Below are 26,341 nucleotides of genomic sequence, written 5' to 3'. Positions count from 1 at the left end.
GCCAGTGGGGTCTCCGTGCTCGGAGACCCCGCCCGGCGAGCGGCCTCGGCCCACTGAACGCCCAGCCCGGGCTTGGCGAGCCTGGCGCGTCGCTCTGGCACCCGATCTCCCCAGGTGTCCGCCTACCGCCCGCCAGCATCCGCGGGTGCGGCAGGCACGGAGGGCGCGGAGGGCGCAGTCCTCCTGTCGAGAGGACGGAACAGCCCGGCTACTCCTGGGAGAGGGAGCCCCGCCCCCGCGCCGCCGGTTACGTAACCCTTCCCCCGCCCCCTCGCGCCTGCGCCAGGTCGGGGGGGCGGGGAGAGGAGAGGTGGGGGGGCGGGGAGAGGAGAGGTGGGGGGGCGGGGAGAGGAGAGGTGGGGGGGCGGGGAGAGGAGAGGTGGGGGGGGTGGGGCCCCGTCCCTTGGCGCGGGCTTGCCTGGCCCTGTGCCGTCCATTTCTGCTTAGTGCCGAAGGGGAAACTGAGGCCGCTGTCCAGGGGGAACAGCGAGGGGGGTGCCCGCGGGGATATGGGTGACCGCCCTCGCTAAGATCCTTGGGCCCCCAGGGGAGCGCAGATTGTGGTGGGAGCCCCAGCTCCACCTGGGGCCAGGGCTTCCTCCTCTGTTCATAGGTTCCCTCCCTGGCCCTGACATTGGGGGCTCTGGGGTCCCCTGCTCTGGGAGCCTTCCACAGCCACTCCTCTCACCCCACTGTGTCTGTGCCACCATGTGTCTTGAATTCTAAAGTAGGCAGTGAAGCCTACTGGTTTCTCCACCTACCCTCTGGGTGACCTTGGGGAGACTTTGCCTCCTTCAGCCTCAGTGTCCCCACCTATAAAATGGGGTTGCTCATGGGCCCTCCTTCTAGTGTTGTGGGGAAGAACCTGCTGAGTACACAGGTAACTGAACTGTCCTCCCCCCCACCCCCAGGACCCGGACAATGCTGGACCTGGGCCTGGCTGAGCTGGTAGCAAGTGCCCCACTGAGCCAGTCAGCTCCCTGTGGACCTTGGCCTTTGCCCAGGGAGCATGTGGTCCAGGCCTGCCCTGTGGTCTGGCCTTCAGCAGCAGGCAGGGCTGGTCCCATGGGACTGGTCCTGAGGGGCCAGTGCAGCACAGGGGCTCTTGCCCAGCCACCCTCCGCACAAGACTCCTGGGAGCACCTGGGGGTCCCCTGCAGTGCCACCCATGGTCTCACTCCCTGAGGTAGCCCACCCAATGCCTGTTTTGAGCACCTCCTAAGAGCAGACTTCGGGATGAGAGAGAGATCTGCCTAGGCCTTTTCTGGGCTCAGACACTGTGGGAGCCTCAGTCTTGCATCTGTAAAATGGGGCTCCCTCCCTCCCTTCCTGCTCAGCCTCTGCCGGGAAGAGATGAAATGCTGCCGTCCCTGCTCCTACTTCTCAGGCCTGGACTGTGACCCAAGGCTTTATGGTCATTTTACCTTCCAACAGCAATTTGAGGTGAGGATTGGTGTCCTTTTACAGTTGAGGAAACCACGAGGTAGAGTAACTCCTCCAGGTAGGGTGACCAGCTGTCCTGGTTTGCCCAGGATTGAGGGGGTATCCTTGGACGCAGCACTTTCAATGGGACAACTGAGAGTCCCCCCTACCTCCAGGCCACACACCTTGAAAGTAACAGCACCTGAGTCCAAAGTCTGGCTGTCCAGCTCCAGAGGCCGTGTGCAGCAACACCAAACTGTATTTCCCTCAGTCAGTATTTGCTAAATGAATGAAAGCATCACCCCCCTCCCCATTCCCCGGCCCTTGTATATCTGGATCTAGTGTGGACTCTGCCAGGAGTGTCCTGTGGGAAGCAAGCAAGGTCTCTGGGTTCAGCTGCTGAGTTCCTAGGACCCCTTGGCCTCTCTTGGTTCAGATCAGCCTCAGGGAACCCCCACGGTTCTCCCGTCAGGCCTGTATCCTTTCGCCTGCAGGAGAGAGTGGGTTCCCAGTGAGGGAGCCACTTGTCCCCTAAAGCCAGCTGTGTCACTTTGCTCCTTGGAGCTCAGTTTCCTCATCTATAAACTGAGGGTGATAAACCTGCCCTCTGGGTTGCTGTGGGGATTCAGGGCCATGCAGGTAAAGCTCCTGGCACAGACACAGAGGAGGGCCTCAGTACAAAAATGTTCTTGTTGGGCTGGCCCTATGGCTTAGCGGTTAAGTGCGCGCGCTCCGCTGCTGGTGGCCCGGGTTCGGATCCCGCGTGCGCACCGACGCACCGCTTCTCCAGCCATACAGAGGCCGCGTCCCACATACAGCAACTAGAAGGATGTGCAACTATGACATACAACTATCTACTGGGGCTTTGGGGGAAAAAATAAATAAACAAATAAAATTACAAAACTTATTAAAAAAAAATGTTCTTGTTGCTTATTAATGTGTAATTATAGCACACTACTCTATCAAGCACTGCTTCCTGAGAGTCACTCTCCTAAATGCTTTCCATGCATTCAAGCCCAAGGAAGTGGCTGCCATATCTCAGGTGAAGATCTGAGTTTCAGAGAGGTTTTGACCTGCCTAAGGTCACAGCAGGAAGGGGCAGGGCCAGCATTTGCAGGGTTCTATACTCTTGTAGAGCTTAGCTCAAGTGCTGGCAGTTGGTGGTGGTATGGGGAAACTAAGGCACAGGGTAGAGAGGGATTGCTGAGGTCCCCACAGGGCACCAGGCCCCTGCCTCCCTCCCAGACAAGCTGATCCTCTCCTTGCCCAAGGTGGCAGGAAAGGTTGTAAGAACAAGACCTTTGCTCAGGCCGGGCTGCTCCTCCCGCGTTCGGCCCACTGCCCGTACCCTCTGCCAGCCACTTCCCTGTCTGCCAGCCAAGCCATAGAGCAGTCCAGGACATTGTGTCCAGAGAGAGGGCCAAGTGGGCCCCCCGCCCATGGCCGCTGACCTCCCGCCCTGCCCCTCCGGGCGTCAGGCCAACCTGGCCTGTCCCTGGCCCTGGCACGAGCAGGAGGCCAGAGCTGCCCTCCCAGAAGCAGGACAGTGCTTCAGCTACTCCCACCTCACTGTGAGCTCTGCTTAAGAGGCACGCCCCTGCTCCATCCAGCCCATACACTCTCCCCAGAAGACAACCCCAAGTCCTGAGGGACCGGATCCCTAGGGTGCCTCTCGGGAGAAGCCAGCTGGGCTTCTGAGAAGCCTGTTTTCCTGCCTGCCCTTGGCATATTTGTTCTGCCTGTCCCCAAATCCAGCTGCGCCAAGGTGAGAGGCCCTATGGGCAGAGAACCGACTGTGTGGGGACTCTATGCCCACGTGAGCTGGGTACAACCTGTCTCCCCACTGTATGGCTAAGAAAGCTGAGCTGCAGAGAGAGGCCGGGAATCCTGCAAAGCCACGCAGTGGAACTGACTCCGCCATGTAGACCAGGAAGGGGGCTGAGGGGCAGCGACAGCTGGGAGGGGCAGTCTCAGAGGGGCGGGGGCACACAAGAGACCCTCTGGTCTTAGTTTAACTGCCACCTGCTCAGACACACCTTCCCTCACCCCCTGCCCTCCATAGTGAGGAGAGCTCAGCTCCCTCCCCCAAGTGTTCCCATTGTGATGCCCTGTTCTGTTTCCCTGAGGATATTTCTCTGCACAGCTTTTCTTGTTTATCAGGTTTATTGTTTATCTTGCCCACTAGAACATGAGCCTGGTCGGGGAAGGGACTTCATCCTGTCCCTGCTGCATCTCCAGTGCCAAGAACAGGGTCTTGCAGATAGTAGGAGGTCAATGCATATTTGTTGAACGAACGATTGAATATTGGCTGTGCCTTTCAGTCCTTCGGACACCTCTGGGCTGCTTCTTGTTCTTGTTTGGGGCTAACAGACAAAGCTACTGTGAACACTGGTGTACAAGTCTTTGTATGGACATTTATTTCCTTTTCTTATGGGTAAATACTTAGGAATGCAATGGCTGGATCACATAGTAGGTGTGTTTAACTTTTAAAGAAGCTTCCAAATTATTTTCCAAAGTGGTTGCACCATTTTACATTCCCACCAGCAGTGTATGAAAGTTACTAATTCTTCCACATCTTCATTAACACTTGGTATGGTCAGTCTTTTTTTTTTTTTTTTTTTTTATTGGGGTCATATTGGCTTATAACATTGTATACATTTCAGGTGTACATTATTATATTTCAGTTTCTGTTTAGATTCTGTCATGTTCACCACCAATAGACTAGTTTTTATCTGTCACCATACATATGTGCCCCTTTACCCCTTTTGCCCTCCCCCTACTCCCTTTCCCTTCTAGTAACCACCAATCTGTGGTCAGTCTTTTGTGTGTGTGAGGAAGATCGTCCCTGAGCTTACATCCGTTGCCAATCCTCCTCTTTTTGCTGAGGAAGATTAGCCTTGGGCTAACATCTGTGCCCATCTATCTGCCTCTACTTTATATGGGACGCTGCCACAGCACGGCCTGACAAGGGGTGCATCGGTGCACGCCCGGGATCTGAACCTGCGAACCCTGGGCCGCCAAAGTGGAGCACGTGAACTTAACCATTGCGCCACTGGGCTGGCCCCTCTGTGGCTTCTTGAAGGCGTCATCTACACTTGCTGTGCCGGGGGCTTCACCCCTCACTCCTCTGCTCCCAAATCTTTTTTTTTTTGTGAGGAAGATCAGCCCTGTGCTGACATCTGCCAATCCTCCTCTCTTTTTGCTGAGGAAGACTGGCCCTGGGCTAACTAACCTCCGTGCCCATCTTCCTCCACCTTACATGGGACGCTGCCACAGCATGGCTTGCCAAGTGGTGCGTTGGTGCGCGCCCAGGATGCGAACTGGCGAACCCTGGGCCGCCACAGCAGAGTGTGCGCACCCAACCACTTGTGCCATCGGGCCGGCCCCTCTGTTCCTGAATCTTGTTCCTTTCCCTGCCTCCCTGCTGACTTCCCAGAGCCCCTCAATGCTGAGTCCAGGTGTCATCTTACTAGCCCGCCCTGAGGTGCTTGGCATGTGTGCTATGTCATACCTCCTCACACACTAGCTTCTATCAACCCTCTGAAGAGCCTTCCTCCTCTAGGCTCTGTAGTTCCCTGGGCTTCCTTCTGCTGTGGACCTGATTAGGGTGTTGAAGTCATCATGACCTGGGTCTGTCTTCTGCTCCACTCTTCCACCACTAGAAGTACCCCTGTCCTCCAGCAGGCCCTTGCCCAGGGCCCAGTCAGGGCCTAGCACAAAGGAGGGGCTCCGGGAAGGTTTGTTGATTGAATGTGCGAGAGAACACTCTCTCACTCTCTCTGCCCCTAGCCACAGATGAGGCAACCTGGGGGTGAGAGACTTAACGCTCACATTTTTTAAGATAAAATCCCAACTTCCTGTCTGGGGTGCGGGGCCCATGATGTGGCCCTGAGGACTTCTTTGACCTCATCTTGTGCTACTTGCCTCCAGTTTACTGCTGGCCTTTTCATTCCTTGAGCACACTGAGCTTGTTCCTGCCTCGCCCTTGGAAGTGGCTGACCTTTTTGCTGCTGTCTCTGCTAATTCTCTTGTGATTCAGATCCCAGGTTGAAAGCCCCCTGCGTAGGAAGGCCTCCTTCCCCTGACCGCCCAATCTAAAGGGGTCACTTGGTCACTGGCTACCATCACTGGTTGTGATTGTCTTAACGGCACATCCTCACCATCTGGTATTTTCTCATTTGTTTGTGGTTAATACAACATCGTCTTCAGGAGAGCATGGATTTTGTCTGCTGTGCGCCTTTATCTTCCTCACACCTAGAACAGTGTTTGGCACTCATGGGGGCTCCATGTTGAATGGTGACTATGGGACGTTGAATATAGTAAATCGGGGCAGAGCTAGCTGAAGGGCCCAGATGTCCAGGTGGCTGGGCCAGTCCTCATCTCCTGCCCAAACTTACCCAGCCCTGCCACAGCCCAGCAGTATTCTGATCAGGTCCTCATGCCTGGGGTGTCTCAGCCATATGTAGCCATGTGGTCGTGCCCAGGGCTCAGCCCATCATTCTTTCCTTCCCTCCCTGGGACAGGTGCCACAGCACAGGGTCCTGCAGGGCCCTCACCAGGGTTTGGGAGCCAGTGAGGCTGGAAGAGGTGCTGGCCCAGGGCCCAGCCCCACTGTTCCTTGTACAAATAGGACTGATATCAAGAGGGGAGAGGGGCTGGCCCGCTGGTGCAAGTGGTTAAGTGCACGTGCTCCGGTGCGGCGGCCTGGGGTTCGCCGGTTCGGATCCTGGGAGCGCACCAACGCACCACTTGGCAAAGCCATGCTGTGGCGGCGTCCCATATAAAGTGGAGGAAGATGGGCACGGATGTTAGCCCAGGGCCAGTCTTCCTCAGCAGGAAAAAAAAAAAAAGGAGGATTGGCAGATTTTAGTACAGGGCTGATCTTCCTCACAAAAAAAAAAAAAAAAAGAGGGGAGAAAGGTGTTCGAGGTTACACAGAGAGTTGGCAGCTGTGAGGACTGAGAGCCCACTTCTCTTGCTGGCAGTGAAATTCCCCAAATTAAAACCCAGTGGATCTGCAGGTTCCTGTTGCCCAGGGGCTTGAAGACTTCCTGACTGGTCCTTAGGCCCTGCCCAGGCAGGACTTGGCTGAACTGGCCAGGCCCAAGGAAAGGAGGATGGAGGGCGAAAGTGTGCCCCTCCACCCCCTGACTCACTCAGGGGGAGGTGGCAGTGGTGGGGACCAGACAGTGGCATCCCCTTGGCCTGCGGGCAGGCGCTGACTCAGGCAGGCAGTGACGAAGGGAGCGGGGTTCTCCCACTGCCGTGACTCACCTCACCTGCCAGTCTGCTCTCCAGGGAGACACTCCCAGGAGCTTTTGGGACACACATTAAGGGCCCTGTCCCATCCCGAGGCCAAAGCCTGGGCCCCTGGAGAGGAGGAGTGGTGATCAGCATACTTTACAGGACGCTGTCTTGCTGGGGGACCAGCAGCCTCCCACCTCGACAGAGGGCAGATGGGAGCCGGCCTAGTCCCTGCTCTGAGAATGGAGTTTCTTTTTCTGCCCCAGCCTGGTCCTGCTGCTGGAGGGGTTGGGTTTCGGCCTGTTTGCTGATGTAAGGAAGCATCCTGGACTGGGTTGGCTGGTGGTGTTTGAGGATGGACAATAATGGCCCTGATGATGAAAATACTTGTTGTTTACTCTGGGCCAGCCACTGTGCTCAGCATTTTCCCCTCATTACTTCATTTAGTTTTCACAAGTAGGTACAATTATTATCCCCATTTTAGAGGTGAGGGAACTGAGGTGCCAGAGTGGGTGGAGTAGTTTGCTTGAGGTCACTGAGTGAGGGAGCAGCAGGGGTGGGAACCTGTGTCTTCTAAAGGAGCAGAGTCCAGACTCTTCCCTGCCAGGTGCACTCCCAACAGGTCCCTGGGAAGGGGACTTGGCCTTGCTCTTCTCCTTCCTGGCTAACTTGTCCTCTTGCTTCGCCTCCTGGTCCCTGGGCTCTCAGGCCCCCTGTGTGCACCTGTCCTGTAACTGCTGTCCCACCTGTGCCCCCGGGGCAGACATGGGGTGCTCATGGAGGGTTTGCCAAGTGAATAAATGAGCCTTTTTTCCAAGGAACTCTGTGTCTACCAGAATGTTGTTTCTTCTGCTGCTGCAGGGCAGGGACCCTGGGCAGCCCTTTACCTCTAGGTCTCCCACTCCACTGCTTCAGACTGAGTGAGTGTTTGGTGACTAAATGGAGGCATGAATCTATAAACGAATCATTTCTGTGCCTATGCCTTGGAGAATTTGGGGGTTTGTTCAAATCTGGGCTGGCCAGGAAGGTGGTCTCGGCACCTGAGCTGGTCTCCCCAGTCCTTTCTGCTCTCTGGCACGTGCACAGGAGTGGGAATGAGTCACTGTGGGCACCTTCTGTGGCAGGACCTGTGCTGGGGGCTTTATTTATATGAACATGAGCAGGAATGAGCGTGCAAGGGGCCCTGGGGCTCACACACAGGTGGCCGGGCAGCCTGTACACAGGGACAGGCTGGGTTTCTCCCTGGCAGGACATATGAGCGCGAGACCCCTGGGAGTGGCCTTCTATCTGGCAGACCAGGGCCTGGGCCTCCCTCAGCGAGACAGGCTCTGTAGGGGGAGCAGCCCATAAAGGGGCCAGACATCAAGGGCTTCTGGGACCTTGTGCGCGCTGCACGTTTGGCCTGAGAGCTCCTAGGCTCAGTTCACACACACTTGGGTGGGGAGGGATTGGTGTTGACCTGTTTGGAGTGAGGGGCCTGAGGAGACCCTCATCCCGCTGATGCCCCAGAAGAGCTGCTTGCCCCGTCCCAGCCTGGAGGGGGCAAGGTCAGCCCCCGATCCCTGCCTCCAGTGTCCCTCTTCCATGGCAGTTACCACAGCTTTTTAAATGAAAAATTCACATGGGTCAAAATCTCAGCTTCCCCAACTAGTTTTGTGAATTTAGCAGTAATCTAACTTAAAGCCCATTTCTCAGTTGTACTGTGGAGATAATACCTCTATCACCAGGTTGCTGTGAGGGTGAAATAAAAGATTCAACAAAATACCAGGCTGCCCCTCTTCAACCCAGGGCCCTGCGGTACAGCTGTGAAATCACTGCTGGGGAGAAGTTGTAGGCGGGAGGCGGTTTCCCCCGCAATGGGCATTAACAAACAGGCTGGCCCTGGGAGAGGGAGGTAGAGGCAGATGACTGCTCCTCCCCAGCCCCAGGCTCAGGCAGGCCCTCTCTCGTCCCTAAGGCAGCTCCGTTCTGGAATTGCCCAGCCACGGGAAGGGCCCAGAATCCAAGCACCACGTTTGTGGACAGAACCTGACTTAGGTGGGCTCTTCTCATCCTTGTTCAATTCTAAGAGCCTAGTGGTTGGGGGTGGGCAAATAATAGACCTAGAGCAGGCTGGAGGCCGATCTCTCCCTCAGCCTCAGCCTCAGCCTCAGCTTAATGATTTTATAGTATTGATGCAGATCATTTTTCAAAATATTTTAGTGGAACTAATTACTTAATAGGTCATTCCTAAAAAGCCACGAAGTATCCTGTTCTCAAGGCTTTGCTTCCAGACCTGGCTCCTCCACCTATGGGGAGAGGGAGCCGGGGCAGTTCCCAGCCTTGTGGAACCTGTTTCCAATGTGGAAAAGGCCCCTCAAAGTGGGTATTCCCAGGTGTCCTGTGTTGATGGCATAGGTGGGAAAAGGGGCCTGGACACTTATGCCCATCCAGGGGTCAGGTCAGGATGACCAATCATTTCTTGAAGCCAACAGGGGCCAGGTCACTCCCACTCTCTCCTTCCCAAAAGGGGTCCCAGAAATAAAACAAGCCGGGAGCAAGCAGAAGGCTATTATATATCATGCTTTTAATACAAACTTAAAAAAATCTGGAACAATATAAACTGTACAGATTTGATCAATCTTTTTGTTTTGTTTTTAAACTAAACCTCTAAACACACCAATGTCCCATTCCAAAATATTGCACAACATTCTGAATACAAAATGCTTGATTGTATTCCTCCTTCACTAAAGAAAACAAGTTCATTACCCTGCTCCCCCAAGCTCCTCTCCACATTGCCTCAATGCCCCCCTTCCCATCCCTAGGGGTCAAACTAGAGAATCTGTAGCTCACTGCATTGAGAAAAACACATCATTCTGGACTAAAAGCTTACATTCTTTACAAGACAATCCACCTTTTGATTTGTTCCTGGGAAAGAGGGATAGATAGAGAGAGGATGGGGAAAGGGGAGAAATCAGTTTTATTCTCCTCTTTTTTTATTTCAAAGTTTGTTTTTCCTGAAAAAATATCTGTTTTTCTCCTCTTTTTAAGAAAAAATCTTGAAAAGAAAAAAATTACGTTTTTTACGTTAGAAATATACATATATTATATATACCTCTTACATTTTACAAATGTAGCAAATTATTCAATACAAACGGACACCAAAAAATGTAAAAAATAAAAAAAAAGTTTTCCTACGAAACCAGGTAAATTAGTGCAGATTTTTGTTTTTGTTTTCTTAAAAAAAAATAAAATTGAAGCAAAAATGCCTAGATTTGAGACGAGACAGACTGAACCGAGCCCAAGAGCCCAGCACTGGAGTCACGCTCCGAAACACACATTTTTCTTCATATTTCAAAAGACACTAAGGGGTTGGTCTCCCCCTCTCCCTATGTGGTGAGAAACAAGCAGACCAGGGTGTGGCGGTTACCTGTGTGCGTGAGTGTGGGAGGAGGGCCTTGGGAGAGGGCATAAGGCAGCATCCAACCTTTCCCAGAGAGCAGCGATCTGCCTGGGCCTGTCACCTGTGTGGGAGCTGAGAGCTGGGGAGAGGGTGGCCCAGACTGGGCCGGCCCCTGAGAAGTGTAGGGGGACAGATGGCGCTGGGCTGAGGAACCAGGGCAGTGCCCCGCTGGGGGAGGTAGAGCTGGTGCCCACTGCAGGGAGGAGGCTGGCAGTGTCTGTCTGGGCTGGACCCACTGCCACAGCAGTTGCCCATGTGCGGGTCGCTGGGGAGGGTGGGGTGGGGTGCCAAGGGCTTTGGTACTTTCTGATGACAGGGGCCTTGATGCCACGTGCCCCACTTGCCAAAGCATCATGACACAGAAGCTGGCCCACTAGGGTCGGGTCGGAGAAACAACTTCTCTTCCGGCAGAGGGTGGAGTGAGTGCTCCTCTGTAATCCAAACACACCACCTGTGATGGCCAAGTGCCTGTCCAGCCCAGCCTGCCCAGGAGACCACTCCTCACAGCATCAGGACCCAGTGGGGTTGGGTTGGGCAGTGAGAGGGGTTGGCAAGAGGTACCGAGAAGTTCTCAAGCAGGCAGGGGCAGAAATGTACTAAAACAATGTCTACAACCAAAAGACCAAAAAGTCTCAATTCAAGGCTCAGGACTGCCCACTTCAGGCACTGACCCCCAAACTCCCACCCCCCAGGGTGCTAAGGTGAGCAGCTCCCACCCTGGGCTAAGGTCATACAACAGGAGGGTCCGAGTTCAGGAACTTCTCTTAGGCATCAGAGCCTTGGTATTCCCTCAGCCCCTCACAGCTAACCCCCGCTTTTTTTGGTCAGAAACAAACAAAAGTGCAGATCCCTCCGCAGTCTGAAAACCAGTTCCTTCTGCAGTGCTTTCCCCTGGGAGTGTCTCAGGCTCAGCCACAGTCTCATCCCACCACCACGTGAACCACCCTATAAAAAGACTGACAACCCGCCCCCGGCCCGGTCCCCAATCTCATACATAATTAAGCACTTGCTGCAACCCCAAATCACATCCAGAGGGAAAGTTTCACATGGCTTGGAATCCTTTAAAACAGGACAGCAAACCACGCACACGCACGCATGCACACACACAGACCCACACCCACACTTGCCCTACCTCCCTACCTACAATCTCAGGCGCAGGGAAGAAGCTGCATGAGAGATGCCACATATGTCAACAGCTGGGTCTCCAGGGCCACGATGACAGGCTGGGCCAGGTGGGGATGGCGGCGTGGGGCCACAGGACCGAGATGAAAGGAATTCCACCAGACAGAATGCTAACCTCCCTGGAGTCACAGACATCAGCTCTAGGGGGAGGGTGTCAAGTGGCCAGCCAGCAGCTCCCTGTGGCCCAGGCCTGAGAGGGAGTGGGGGCTGGGGTCAGAACTATTTGGGTGGCAGGGCCCAAGAAGGCCTGCTGAGGTTGGATGGCTTTGAGTGAGAGGATAGCTGGGTGACGGAGGCAGTGACACAGGGCAGCCTCTCCCTGTTCTGGGGAGGGCCAGGCCCCAGCTGCAGCTCTTCCTTCCCTGTGAGCTTGGACACACCAATCCTAAACCAGGCGTGTGAAGGAGGGAGGAAGGGAGGGAGCAGGGAGCAGCAATTCACATCTGGACCATTCTTAGCACAGGAAGCCACTAATTGAAGATGTTATATAGAAAACTACACGTAAAAAAAAGAAAAAAAAAAAGAAATATAAAACCCAAACCAACCAAATAAATCAGAGGCAGGCAGGAAAACAGCGGGGGGTTGAGTTAAACACGATCTGGTGCTTCGGGAGTCCCCTCCCCCTCCAGGCCTGGGCTGGATCTCTTTTCTAGATGTGAGAGTGAGAAGACTGGAAATCTTTTTGTATATTTTTCTTTTCCTTTTTTTTTTTTGGCCTTTCCTTTCCTTTCTCTTTTCTGTGGTCTTGGGTGCTCCTGGCCCCGCGGGCAGGTGGGTGGTCAGTTGGCCAGCACGACGGGCTGGAACGGCTGGCTGGGATATTGCATGGTGTTCAGGTTGTAGCTGAGGCCTTCCACGAAGGGCGTCTTCTCCAGGAAGAGGCTATTGGTGCCACCTCCAAACACCTGGGCCACATCAAAGCTGCTGCTATTGCAGGTGCCGGCCCCACTGCCCTGGCCATCGGCCCCATCAAAGAAGAGGCTGGGAGAGCCACTGCCGTTGTACACAAATTCCTTGGCATTGGGCGAGAGCTGGGATTGAGGGGCCGGGTTGGCTGCGATGAAGTTCAGTGAATGCATAGACAAAGAGAGGCTCTTGTGCTTCAGCAGGTTGTTGGTGGGAGAGCGGGCCATGCGAGGCTGCTGCTGTGGGGGCTGTTGGCCACTTGCCCCACTGCCGGCTACAGCCCCACCACTTGCTGCCCCACCACCCTTCTTCATCTTGGTGGAGCCAAACTTAGTGGCAGCGAAGGAGGCGGTGGTAAAGGTGATGGGTTGGGCGGAGCGGGGGATGAAAGTGGGGCTGGGTGACTGGCCAAAGGACGGCGATGGGGAGTTGGACAGAGAGCTGTCCTGGCTGCCGATGGGCACAAATACCTGGGCATCAGGGTTGAAGCTGCTCTTGATCTCCTTGTCCAGCTCTGGGGCAACACAGCCCTCGCTGTCATCCAGGTACAGCACTTTGACAGCCCCCTTCTCACCAATCTGGTAGGACACCTCAAAAGGGTCAATCCAGACGCTCAGCTCCTCAGGCACGTTGGCCCGCACATCCTCTACTGCCAGGCCACTCCGCTTGGCGGCCAGCTCCACCACGGGGTCCACTATCTCCCCAATGTGGACACAGCGGAAGCCAGAGCCCTTCAGTGGCTTGTCAGGGTACCAATGGCCTTCATATTTCTTTTTCAAGAGCCGCTCTAGCTCCTCCCCAAACAGGTCTGCCCGACGCCGGGGCAGCTTGTTGTACAAGTAGGAGATGATGAAGTTCAGGGCCACCTTGATCTCCAGCTGCATGGTCCTGTCCTAGGCAGAGAATCAGTGCAGCACACGTGCACAAGCCAAGAGCACTGGCAGGAGACGGAAGGTGGGCAGCCTTGGGCTCTAGACAGCTCTGGGAAATGAGAAAGGGCATCATGAGTTTTTCGTTACATGCTGTCAAGTCGGCTCCAACTCCTGGTGACACTATGAATGAGTGATGTCCACAATGTCCTGACCTCAACAGCCCTTCTCAGCTTCTGTAGACTCATGCTTATGGCATGAGGAGATATGCAGAAAGCCAGGGAGATCAATGGCAAAGGACAGACAGAAAAGCACCAAATTTGGATCACACAGACCCAGGGTCTGCTACACCAGTGACTAGCTTAATTGCATGACTATGGGCAAGTCACTTTTATCTGAGCCTTGGTTTCATCAATTAACATGAGGCTATCATGAAACATAAGTTAGTGCCAGGATATAAACTGCCTGACGCTGTACCTGGAATTTAGTAGGCACTTGATAAAGTTAGCTATTATTTTTTAACTAATTCTAAAGAAATAGGGGTGCTGAGATTTCTACTATTTTGAGAATTCAGGTTACTGTACGACTGACACCAAAAAAAAAATCGAGCCCCTAATTCAGCTGGAGCTAAGGCTCTTACTAACTTGTCTCTGCAATAACTTGGTGAAGTCATGCTCCCAAACTGTCACAGGCCGAGATATAAGTTTAAAATCTTTAGTTTTCTTTCTTAAATGGAAAGGGATACAGGTCACCAAACAGAAAGTAGCATTGCCAACTTTTTACTGGGGGCTTGGACTCTGGTCACATCCAATTTATCTTCCTGGCTCTCTGGCTCACTCTGGGTTTGCAGAACCGATTTAAAAACTCCACAGTGTAAGCAAGGCATGCAATTCCATCCAGAAAGCCTCCAAGAATGGAGAAGACAAGAGCATGATTCCCAGGAAAAAGTCAAGACCTGTAGTAACCAGAGGCTTGGGCCAACAAGGGAAGTGCTGACCGGGGGCTGCCCCAGGGAAGCAGAGGGAAGCAGGGCCCTGTAAGCCAACAAAGTGTTAAGAGCCGCACTGGCGGGGCCTGAGAGAATCTCTGTACTTCCTGGCTGGAGTGTAGATGATGAGGGGGGTAGAGAGAAGAAATTTTCCATCACCCTGCAGCCTCCAGCTGGGGACCCATCATCACTCAGTCTCCCAGGGACTGTCTGACCACCTGTCCTTGGCACCAGATCAGATTTATCAAGTGTTTGGAGATCCCTGCAGAGAAGACAGCCCAAGATAAATACTCAGATTGTTATTTTGGGATTCTCTCACAGCCAGATCCCACAGAGGTCAACAAGGTTTATTCCCGAGGTCTGGGCCAGCCTTGTGTCTCAGGAAGATGATCTGTGAGGTCCTGAGAGCCAGTGATCCTAATCTCCTCACTTTCTCCAAAAGGGCAGCTCCCAGGCTCCTGCTATGGGAGAACTAACTGAAAAGGGCCACCTTTGAGGGCAGGCAGGGTCCGAACATGTTCCTAGCCAGACTTCTGAGTTCAGCACAGAGACGAGACTGATCTGTGATCTATCAAGGGCATCTTCTGTCCTGTAAAAGACCTAGGGCTGGATTTTGGTTAAAATCCCTCTGGGTCCAGCATAAACTATCCAGGTACCAATTCTAGGCTTGAGAATCTTCAGTTTTCAGGACTCCACTCACTTCCCTGTAATTCTCAAGCTTGAGGCTGTGGCTCCTAGGCACATTTTCAGGAGTGAATCCTCAGGCAAAGATCTCTGGGGTGAGTATCAGAGAAGATGCACTGGGTCAATCTAAAGCTAGCCACCAGGACCATGGGCCCCCTCAAGAACAGGGCTGTAAGGGCCACAGTGGTCCACTAGAGGTGTCTAACACGGAAGAGACGAATGGGCCTGGAGTTAAAGATAGTTTTAAAAAAAAAAAAGGACTCGAACACGACATATGACACTTTTCCCAAGGTACCACATGGCCTCTTGGTACGCCACCCAGACCAAAGGGCTCCTACACCTTTCTAGGCTTCCTCAAACTTTGCTGCATAACTGCCTTCCAAGTTAACCTCCTGAACAGTTCAGTCTCAAAATGGGAGCATTTTAAATGCAGGCCAAAGTCACTGGGAAATAAGCCTCCTACTCCAAAATACAACAGAACCACTGTCATCAGTCCTGCCTAGCTAACCATTTTCTGCAGCATAAGCAACTAAAGCTGCACACCAATCTGTACCTCAGTGATGCTGCCACACAAATAAGGAAGTATATAATGCCACCTTTGCCTCTTTAATTGGAGAACAGGCCAGGCCAGATGGCTGTGGGGTGGAACCTTACAAAAATGCCAGACAGCCAGAATGAGATTTTCTGCTCTATCAACTCAGGCTCTAATTTTGACTTCAAGAAGCTTATGGAACAGAGGATTAAGGCACTGGTGCTATCTTGTCTTTAACTAAAGATAGGAGTGACCACTCAGATGAGTTTACTCATTTTTTTTAAGGCTATGGACAAATTCTAAAGCTTATATATAAAATATTCATAGAATGTGATAAGATTAGAAGCTTAGAAATAACCACCCTTCAGTAAAAGGAACAAGTAGATTAGAGTTAAGCGGCAGGAAAGGCCTCGAAGATCTTTTCCAAACCTGACTAGGGCACAAAAGGCCAGAAAGGTGGCAAAAAGGGGGAAAAAAACCCAAAAAACCCCAAAGGCTAAGTGTTTAACAATAGCGATATCTATCTTTTGTCAGTATATTAAAAAGTTGCAAATGTGAGAGTAAATTCTGTCCAATTTTATTTACAATCTCATCCTCCTTCACTTTACTTTCTGCAACAAAGTTAATTCTGCATTCAGATCCCTTGTGCTGACTTGTGCTTTAAAGAATAAGTGCTTAAGAGAATGATAAAAACGGGGGAAGAAAGGCAGCATGAAACTGGAAGGTGGCTACAGTCTATGATACAGCAACGGAGATTCCAGAGAACTTCTGACAAAAATGCGAAGGAATGTTTTTAATAAGAAAAACAGTTATGTTTTAAAGAGGAAAAGGAGGGATAATGGTGAGGGAACCCATCGAGGCCCCAAACCTTTAAAAATATTCAGGCACCTCAAGCCTGAACATCCTACATCCTGAATTGTCCTACAATCAGGCACTACGGGATTCAAATGAGTGTGCAAAGGGTAGTCGAGGAGGAGAGATTCTCAATTTTGACAAGCCCAGTAGGGTGCCGGGGCGTAAGAGGCAGGCTCCAGGCGGGACAGGCGGGCTCCACCCCGCCGGTCCCCACCCCGCCGGTCCCGAGGCGGCGGCCCAGACAGGCGGGTGTGGTTGAAAGGCTTCCAGGACTTGTGCCGACTGGCCGCACCACCCCACCCAGAGTCTCACACCACCTCCGCCAAACAAGGACTGTGCAAGCCCAAGACTGCAAAGCTCCTTCCGCCTACCAGGGTCCTTTCTAGGGCACTCTAGGTTCCTCTGAAGCCAGAAAGACTTGACTGAGCCCCAACGTAGGTGCGGAGGCCAGCGGCAGAGGCGCGCTCCGCACTCTGGGAGTGGTAGTCCTCAAAAACCTCACGCTCCGGTTGCAGCAAGTGACCTACTTCTCTGCACACTACACTTCCCTGCGTACTTTGCGAACGCTCCGCTGGCGAACCACGCATGCCCGGTAAAGGGAGCTGGCAGAGGGTCGGAGAACCGAGGAAAAGTTTCCGATGCACATGCGCGCTGTGCAGGACGGTCGTTCCCCGCCCACCGCCTAATACACTTTATATAAATTCTACCCATAAGGCCTACTCCCTGTATTGTACCACCCCACCATATCCATGTCTCGGCTTCACGAAAGGCTGAACTTCCCCCCGCCCCGTTCTCTTCACCGCCTCCCATGACTGTTGAATTAAGGATCTGCTTCTGATGAGGTTTTTTCTGGGTGAAGGCGGTGGGCTAGAATAAATAGGGTCACCCACCCCCCAACCCTGCCGCTTAATCTGTATTCCTTGGGCGGGGTGGTCTCCATCTGGAGTTGCTGTAGGGACGGTGGATTCAAAGAGAAAAGAGCCTTTTCACTTAATGCCCAGCGGGCTCGGATCCAGCACCCCCACAGGCAGGAAAGGAAAGGCAGGAATTAAATCCAGTCCTCCCGTCCTCTCGGCCAAAGAAATTCCCAGTTAAGCTGTAGGGAGGTGCCGGGCCGACAATCAGAAGGCCCCACGCCAGCAGGGCCCAAGCCTCACCCCTCTTCAGTCCAAGTCCGAGTAACCAGACCCGGCGAGGGAAATGGGAAAAAGTCCCCGGGAAGGGAAGGAAAAACTGTACATCTGACACCTGAACATCATCTAATACTTAAAATTGTTTGTGAGTCTCCTCCCACTGCAAGGCCTGCTCTATGACCAGACTTACCAGATCCTCGGCAAAGCTCCCCTAGAGGGTGGTAAACCTCCCTAATCCTTCCTCCCACACAAGCTTCTTTCCCCACTCTGCTTAAGAGGGGGATGGGGGCAGGCACCCAAGAAAGCAATAGGGGTGTTTTTATGCTGGAAAATCAAAGATGAGGGACCCACTGCCAGGGTACGGTGGGTAGGACGGAGAAAGATTAGATATGGAGCAGGCACCCGAGACCCCTCCGCTGGCCCCCCTGCTGTGTGGGGTTCTGGTTCCTCTGCGGGATGGGAAACGGCCTGCCAGCTGCCCGGCTTCTCTCTGCTCCCTCCTTTCCCTCCCATTCTGGTCAAGGGCACAGTCCATCCTCTGGACAGGAGGGGAAGGAGCTTCGAAGTAGGGTTCTTCCTCCCAGGCACCTTACCAAGATTAACCAGAAGCCACTCACTGGTATTGCTGTAAAGGTACTTTTTTTCTGCCCAGTTTTCCCTTAAAAGACGATAACGAGTTCAAGCCAAAATGGTGAATTCTGGCTCAGCGTCCAGAGGACAGTCGCCACTGACCGGTCCGAAAGAGGGGTGTCCACCCTTCCTCCCCCCAGGCTTCACAGGGCCAGAAATAAACACTATTATTTATTACCACCCCCTTCCCTGCACACGGGGAAAGAAGTAGAAAAACAAGGCCTAGATCCCTGTCCTTCATCTGATTTATTTAATGGTGGTGGGAGTTATGTTTTTTGGGGGAACAGGGAAAATCTACCGAGTCTCTAGGATATGAAGAACTGAGGGAGCCGGAGAAGGGGGAAAATGCACCCCACCCACGAGGGGGCAACACTGAAGGGGGCTCTGGGGTACCCCAGGATGAGAGCGAGCGCGAGGAGAGGAAGAGGAGCACAAGGGGAAAGCGGGGTTCTAGGGAGAAGGGGGAAGGAAAATGTTGGCCAGGAGTCGGGGGGGGGGGGCGACAGCAACGTGGAGCGTCCAGCAAAGCGAGGAGCGGGAGGGGAGCAGAGGTGGGGGAAGGCGTCGGGCCTGTCGGGTCTCAGGGGGGCCCCCCCGCCCGCACGCCCCCCACTCACTCACTCGGGTCTCCGCGGCGGCGGGGCGGTCTGCCGGCCGCGGGGCGGCTTATGCCTCCAGGGTGGTCCCGGGCGCGGGGCGGAGATCGCTTTCCCTTCCTTCCCGGACGCCGCCGGGCCGGGGCCGATGTGTCCTTTTCTTCGTTGACGGTTGCGGGGCGAGTGAGGGGGGTATGGGCTGACTTGCAATAATAATTCTTTCAGCTTTTTGGAGGTCGGGCTTGGCGGCGGGGGGACGGAGGGCGGGCGGACCGGCCGGCGGCGATGGAGGACCGGAGGGTGGCTCGTGCTGCGGGGCGGAGGCCGGTCCCGGCTGTGGCCGGCTGGCGGTCCTGCCCCCCTGGCCCCGCGTCGTCCAAGCCACTCGCTTGTCTCCGCCGACCACCCGCACCTTCCCGCGCCCCGGCCCAAAGTGAGCAAAGTCAATGAAAAGTTTCACCCTTAGCAACCCTGCGCACGGATCCCGCTTCCCCACCCCTGCGTGATGCGTCCCTCCGCCCTGCAGGGGCGGGGCCGTGCGCCGGCCGGAACTACTTCCCAGCCGGCGGGCAGCTTAACCTCTTCGGTCGCGCGGCCTGCCGCTCCGCCTGCACCCTCACCCTCCCGTGGCGCCCCTACTCATCACTCAGATCCCAGTTCAAACGTCAGCGAGGCGGCCTCTGGCCGGCCTGTGTAACGCTGCTCGCCTCCGTCCCCATCACGGCGCCGCAACGTAGTTATTTTCTTCATGCCCTAAACCACTGTGAAATGGGGCTCATTGTGTAAGGTGTTTGCCCAGGTGGACAGCGGGTGCTGAGAGAGCAGGGCCTGCACTGGGACCAGGTTGCTCACTTTAGATGTGTTGGATGAATGGAGGTCGCGGGAGGGGACTCCCCGCCCCGTGTCTTCGGCCCTGCACCTGCCTCGGCACCGACGGTTCCTACGCTCCGCCGAACCGTCCCCTAGGCCACCTGGGCGAGTCCCCCAACTCGGCGACCGTCTGGCCGTCCCCGCGGCACTCGCACCGCCGCAGTTAGGGGCTCTTCGCGGTTGGGGAAGCTGAGGGGATGACGCGAGCTCTCGACGCGTTTCGGACCTTGATCAACTCCGGTCGGCCCAATCTTCCGAGCGCCTACGCCTCGTCGGGACGCGTAGCGTCGAAGGGAGGGCGACGGGGAAACCGGGGCCCGGGTGCGCTGAGCGGGGGGGAAGGGGAGGCAAGGAGAGGGCGGACGGCCGGGAAAGGGAGCCAAGCGCCACTTTAACCTTCCACTTGTCGCCTCCGGCGCCCGTTACCTCTCGGCGGGGAGAGAGCAAGCGCACGGTCTGCGCAGGCGCGTCAGCGCGTCCCCGGCCCGCCCCGCGCGGGGGTCGGCCCCTCTGCGGGCGGCCCTGTTCGCTCTCCCCGCCTGGCGACCCCTGTACCGGGTACTGAAGAGAGCCAATTCCTTTTAGTAACAGCCCGCGCTGGCGGGCGGTGGCGCCCACCCGTGCCACGGGCGTCGGGCTGGAGCACACGACGGTCTCTTGGGCGGCGGGCCGAGGCTCGCCGAACCCGGAATGGGGCGCGCCAGGCCCGCGCGCTCGGCCCCCTGCCCAGGCTCTGGCCACGCGGGCCCCTCGGCCACTTTGTGACTGTGCGGGGCGCGGAGTTGTGGGCAGGGAGGCCTGTGCCCGGGTCCGGAGCCTCCGGGAGATTGCGCATTGTCTTTCCCCGTCCCTCCTTTAATTGCCCCTTCCCCAGTTCTTCTCCCCCCGCCCCCCCACCTTCTTATTCCAGAAGGTTCCAGCCCAACGGTGGCCGCCGAACCCACGTGGGGTGGCGAGATCCAAAAGTTTCCAGGTAGAAACAGTTTGCATTTTTTTTTCCTTGATCACTTTTTTTGGCAAGGGCAGAGAGCAACGGTAGCGTGGGGGTTTAAACGCGCTTTCCTTGACTGCAGCAGAGAAACGGCGGACTGGAGGGCAAACTCCGCGGGGACAGGAAGGCGGGAGGGAGCCCGAGCTCGAGAGCCCCCATCCCCCACACTCTCAGCCATTCAGCCCCTGGGGCACCTCGAGGGACTACTTGCTTTGTGCGTCAGCGAGTGGCAGAGCATCACATACACGTCCCCTCCGCCTCGCCCCCCTCTCCACACCTCCCCTTCTTTTTCCTCCCTCTCGGCCTCTCTCCTCTCCCTCCCCTCCCTCCAGCCGGGCAGTGAGCCGCGGCCGACCCACTGGGTTCCAGAGCCCTGAAGAGCTAAGAATATAACCGGAATGTTAGCAACAGCCTTCTCATTGGTCGGGGAGCAGGGAGAGGCGGCATCTGATTGGCTTTTCGATCTAACCGCTAGGACTAAGGACGGGGGCCGAGAGCGAAGGAGGCGGGGCCCTAGGGGAGAGTATGCGTTTGCGCAGTGGGGCATTGCAAGGGGTGCTGGTATTTGTAGTCGTTTATTAGAGGCAGCCTTGGAAATAGGTAGGTTTGAATACCAAATCTGCCACCAATCGTGTTATCTTGACTTAATGGCAACACGTCTCTTTACATCACCAAACCTGTTTGATCGTCCTTAAAATGGATATCGTGTGGGGATTAGCTATGGTACTGTATGTAAAACCTGGTTCAAATAGTTGCTATTCTTAATTTAAAGGTAACCGTTCTGGTCAAATTGCATCCTACGTATTCTGTGCTCAGTTCGGTGTGCATTCCTCAATTAGAAACCTTACAAGACAGAATGATGAGAAAGGTGATGCTGAGTTGAAACGAATTCTCCTAGGATATCTCAGGAAGGAGGGATGGTGTCCATATAAGCAGATAAAGAGTAGAGGTCTCCTATCATTCAGTGCTGCCTGCGGGAGGGCGGACTGAATCCCGGGAAGGAAGGCGTTGAATTTCTGCGTTTGTGCCTTTTACTTGAACCTGCAGTGCTGGAAACACACCAGCCCTGAGCAACATCACTAAAATAAAAATGAGAAATCCAGCCTCCTTGGCAAATGAGAGCCCTGAGTAAAGAGTTAGCATATAAATAGGAAAAGATAAAATAGAGGGAAAAAAGGTAATCACCCTTAACTGCTCATGTCTCCATTTATCATGTGGTGAAGAGGACGTTTTCCTCTCCCCAACGTGTGATTTCATCTTGCCAGGGCTTAATTGTGAGCTGTACTCCTACTCAAGCATTCCAGAGTCCCCTCTCATTTCGAATAATCGTGCGTTGAAAGGTACACACCATGTTTTCGAAATGGTGAGCTTCAGAGGTAAGCATGTGCAGAGGGGAGAGGTGGGGGCAACTCCCCTGTCTGAGGGTAAGCAAGTTATGCCAGATGTTTTGGTGCAGTGACAAGTCAGGCTGGTCATAACTAGCCCCAATTAACTCTCAGGGTTGAGTCACTCTCTCATACACACATGCCAGGGAGAAAATTTTTGTAGTTTAAGTTATCCAAGAAAATAGTTCGTGAATTTCAATCTTCAGATCCACTCCTCCAGCTGGGCAGGGGCAAAGACAGCCACAACAGAAACGGGCTTTGGAGAATGATTGGATGCTGAGGGCACATGATTTACTGTTTATTCACCACTGACTGATGTGAGTGAATTCTAGTAAACAAGGTAAGTGAACAAACCTGTCTTTTGCTAAGACACTAAAACTTCAGTGTTGGAAGAAGGTAACATTTTAGCCTTGGTAGTGGCAGACAGACCACTTGGAGATAGAGTTGATAAGGAACTGAACAACTGGGAAAAGGTAGGAATTGGAGTCTTTTTTTTTTTAAAGTAGGAAAATTCCAACCAAGGCAAAGAATCTTTCACCTTTACATCCTAGCTTCAAACTACGAAAGAGCTACAGGTCAGAATAGAGTGACATACAATCTCTCTGAAATTTAGTCATTTCAATTTGATTCTCTGGGAAGTTAATTTTTTTAATTTAGAAGCTAATTGGCAGGCCAAGGTCCACATCTGGTGGATATATACTGGCATATACTGACACGTTATACTTTTTTTGTGTGTGTGAGGAAGATCAGCCCTGAGCTAACATCTGATGCCAATGCTCCTCTTTTTTCTGAGGAAGACTGGCCCTGAGCTAACATCTGGGCCCATCTTTCTCTACTTTATATGGGACGCCACCACAGCATGGCTCAACAAGCAGTGCGTCGGTGCACGCCCGGGATACGAACCGGCGAACCCCGGGCCGCCGCAGCGGAGCGCGCGCACTTAACCACTTGTGCCACCGGGCCGGCCCCACATTATACTTTTAAAAATGGTTGACATTTAAAAATTGGGAGATTGCACAAAAATACCTTAATTTGCCACTTGTCCTAAATTCAAAAATCTGGTAACACTGGGCATTCAAGGTGGCAATTATTTGGAGTTGAATAGCAGCTGTCTCCTTTAGACAGAGCCTGTGCTCTCTCGTTCCCCCAAGGTCCCCACCACTCCCTATTGTCTCCCAGACACTGAGGCCAAGGGTCACATACCATTTATCATCATGTTTGGGCTATTTCTACACTCCACCTTTTACAATCAATGATATTACTCACCCAGACTCCTGAGTTTGTGACCCCTTTTTCAGTTGAATGTAATAAGTAATTGTTTGAGTGTCCGGCAGTGAAGGGAGAGGCAAAAGGAGCTCAAGGATCTTATGAGGTAGTTTATTGTTTTTAAACCATGGGTCATGACCCATTAGTGGGGTCATAAAATCACTTGGTTTAATGGATTTCAGCCAGAAATTTTTTTTTTTTTTTAAAGATTTTATTTATTCATTTTTTCCCCCCCAAAGCCCCAGTAGATAGTTGTATGTCATAGGTTCACATCCTTCTAGTTGCTGTACATGGGACTCGGCCTCGCGTTGGACGGAGAAGTGGTGCCTTGGGGCGTGCCTGGGATCCGAACCCAGGCCGCCAGCATCAGAGCACACGCCCTTAACCGCTAAGCCACGGAGCCGGCCCGCAGCCAGAAATTTTAGAAGAGCATGGAATAAAATGAAAATATTGGAGTGCAATACACCCAGTAAATGTTTCATGAAACTTTTGTTTCTGTTATACATATATATTAGTCATGAAAACAGCCCAAGTGAGAGATTGTTGTGGGGTATGGTGCATCTGGAAGCATTCCTGCAACGTTAGGAGCTTACAAGGAGAGGTACCCAGTTGGCTGGCTGATGTAAAGGTGGAAAGCTATTTCAAACAAAGGAAAGAGAGCCAAGAAGATGGGGCATGTGCAAGGAATGTCTAACTACCTGATGAAGAGCACAGAGAGGAGTAGAGGAAAACCTTGGGGGTAGGGAGAGAGGGAACCATTTGGAGGACCTTCAATGCCAGGACTTAAATGTTTATCTACGAAGAAGCAGGGACCCATTGTAAAAGAACTACCATTTATGTAAAGCCTTCCCTGTAGCGGTCAGGCACTTACAAGGTCAAATTTAATCCCTACAACCAGAAGAGGTAGGCATTATTATTCTTATGTAATAGATAAGAAAAAAGCAGCACAGAGAGGCTAAATGACTCACTAATGGTCAACAGCAGAGCAGAATTCAAATATAGGTCTGACTGTAAAGCCCACACATTTCTCATTACACTTTTATTTTGAGCAAAAGCGCATGTAATAGGTGCAATGTTTAAAGGAGATTAAATTACCGTGTGTGTACAGAGTGTACTTGAGAAGCTGGAAGCAAGACACCCACCCTTTTGAGAACCTAGAACTGAATACATATCAAACACTGAATACTTAATAACAGTAATCATCATAAATCCAGGAAAGGGAACCACTTTCTCAGGCTGACCATGATGAGGTCAGTTATTTCAACTAGACTTATGTAGGTAGTGCTTATTTCAACAATGGAGAAAAACAGTAGTTTTTAAGACCATTCTGATTTTTTGTGGCCATACACAGTTGGCTGAGATCATTACTCTAATTCTCTTCACAGAACTGTATACTGTTAGAGGTCAAAATTCAGCTTGTAAGCAATGTTTTCCCAACAGAGAATTTGGTACTATGATTTCCCTAATTTCTAAAATTGAAAGGATTTATTCTAAAGTTCAAGGTAGACATTAAGGATTTGAACTTTAAGGTCATTTACTTTATCTCAGGTGTTCTTAACTCATTCATTGTATTGTATTGTTCTCTTGGCCTCTGAAAAAAAACAAACCAAGAACGGGCTTATGAAATTAGGTGACAGAGGAGCAGAGTTCAGTGGAATTCACTGGGCTGAGGCTGAACTTGCCCCATTGCTGATCAGTGTGGAGGGGGTATGCCCTTCGAGATAGTATATGAGGCATTAATCTTCAACTCCCTTGCAAGACCTTTTAGAGGTGTATGGAGCACACTTAAGGTGGTGTTTTGCCGAAACTATGGAGTAGCTTTTGAAACATTTGTAGATGCAAGATGTTATGTGGACCAGGGTAGTTAATAAACAAATTTTAAAAATTGACTTTTTTAGCAAAACAAAATATTTGACTCATATTACACGTTAAAACTAAAGTTACTATAGAATCAATGATAGGGGCCGGCCCGGTGGCGCAAGCGGTTGAGTGCGTGCACTCCGCTGCGGCGGCCCGGGGTTCGCTGGTTCGGATCCCGGGCGCGCACCGACGCACTGCTTGGCAAGCCGTGCTGTGGCGGCGTCCCATATAAAGTGGAGGAAGATGGGCATAGATGTTAGCCCAGGGCCGTCTTCCTCAGCAAAAAAAGAGGATTGGCGGATGTTAGCACAGGGCTGATCTCACCAAAAAAAAAAAAAAAAAGAACCAATGACAAATTCTAATTATAGTCTGAAAATGATCTGGTCTCTGCAGCTCTTTTGACATACCATAACCCCCACCTGATGCTTTAGAACTGCTCAGAGAGCTCCCCAAACATATCACCCTGTTCAAATTGCTTCCCCCACACAAATGTCTTTATCTGCCCACCCCACCCCCTTTGCCTATAGATTCCAATATATCCTTGAAAGCCTAGTTTATTATCTGGTTTCTTTGACTTCAATTATTCATTCAGCACTGCACACCTGCTACCTGCTGGGCAGAACAGATTTGGTTCCTGCCATCATGGAACACAGCCTGGTAGATGACAGTCAATAATTACCAAATGCTATGAACAAAATGCTTATGGTGCTACGAGGGAGTATAACAAGGGGAACTAAACTTAGCTTGGGGGTCGGAGAGGCATTTTTGAGGAACTATTTAGCTAAGGTCTGAAGGATGAGTAAGAGTTAGTTGAGCAAAAGGGGGGCGGAGCGTTAGAAGGGGATTAACAGGTAATAAGCACTGAGGCAGGAAGGAAAGCAGCAGTTTGAGGAACTGAAACGAGCCTCTGTGGCTGGAGCGCAGAGAACGGGTTGGCAGGAAGCCTTACGGATTATCTTTAGCCTTGTGGCTCTGACCTTCCCCTGGCCTTCCTGAGGTGCCCCCAAGCTAGGCCAAGAACCCTTCCTTTGTGCATCCTCTGGGTTATACTGAACTCTCTGTTTCTGGCTGAATCCCTTATTAAATTCCTTGCAGAGATTATCTTAATTCAATTTTGGACATGATACATCACAAATAATCAAGAGTTTTGTTGATCCAAACCAAAACCCTGACAAGAAGTCAGAAAACTCATTTTTTTCCTTAGCTTTGCCACTCAGTTGCAGTGTAACCCTGGGCCAAGCCCCTGGATTCCTCAGGACTCCCAATCTTTTTCCAATCCATGGTGTCAAGGACCTACTTGACCAGGAGTCTCAAATTATGAATGTGCCTCCTCGGGACTGCTTATTGCTTCTAGCAGGCAGAAAGCAGACAGCTGAGTTAGGGTAAAAGACATGTCCGAATTTGCCCATAATCTGTTAATTTACTTAAAACAAAAAAACATGTCCTTAATGTGAGTTATCTATGTACTTTATGAAACAAATCAACC

General features: G+C 52.5%; 1 protein-coding gene across 2 annotated transcripts; it reads right to left on the bottom strand.

The window, feature by feature from the left end:
* Positions 1 to 9,213: 9,213 nt before the first annotated feature.
* On the bottom strand, positions 9,214 to 19,001 carry TOB2 (transducer of ERBB2, 2). 2 transcript variants are annotated; one of them, XM_014793252.2, is made up of 2 exons: positions 18,505 to 19,001; positions 9,214 to 13,177 (listed from the first exon to the last, which is right to left on the bottom strand). In XM_014793252.2, exon 2 carries the CDS (start codon positions 13,078 to 13,080, stop codon positions 12,070 to 12,072), a length of 1,011 nt encoding a protein of 336 aa, XP_014648738.1. In that variant the 5' UTR covers positions 13,081 to 13,177; positions 18,505 to 19,001; the 3' UTR covers positions 9,214 to 12,069. The 2 variants fall into 2 exon arrangements, with proteins under 2 accessions (XP_014648738.1, XP_004437963.1); XM_004437906.3 differs by having other exon boundaries at positions 18,509 to 18,999.
* Between the last annotated feature and the right edge of the window lie 7,340 nt (positions 19,002 to 26,341).

Source organism: Ceratotherium simum, chromosome 25, assembly GCF_057802395.1.
Source record: "Ceratotherium simum simum isolate JZ-2026a chromosome 25, ASM5780239v1, whole genome shotgun sequence".
NCBI classification, from domain to species: domain Eukaryota; kingdom Metazoa; phylum Chordata; class Mammalia; order Perissodactyla; family Rhinocerotidae; genus Ceratotherium; species Ceratotherium simum.
Note: the sequence above shows the minus strand (reverse complement) of the source record. Positions and strands in the feature narration are given on the sequence as shown.

Excerpts from the sequence above, each read along its gene's own strand:
- TOB2 (XM_014793252.2), bottom strand. The coding sequence starts at position 13,080 with ATGCAGCTGGAGATCAAGGTGGCCCTGAACTTCATCATCTCCTACTTG.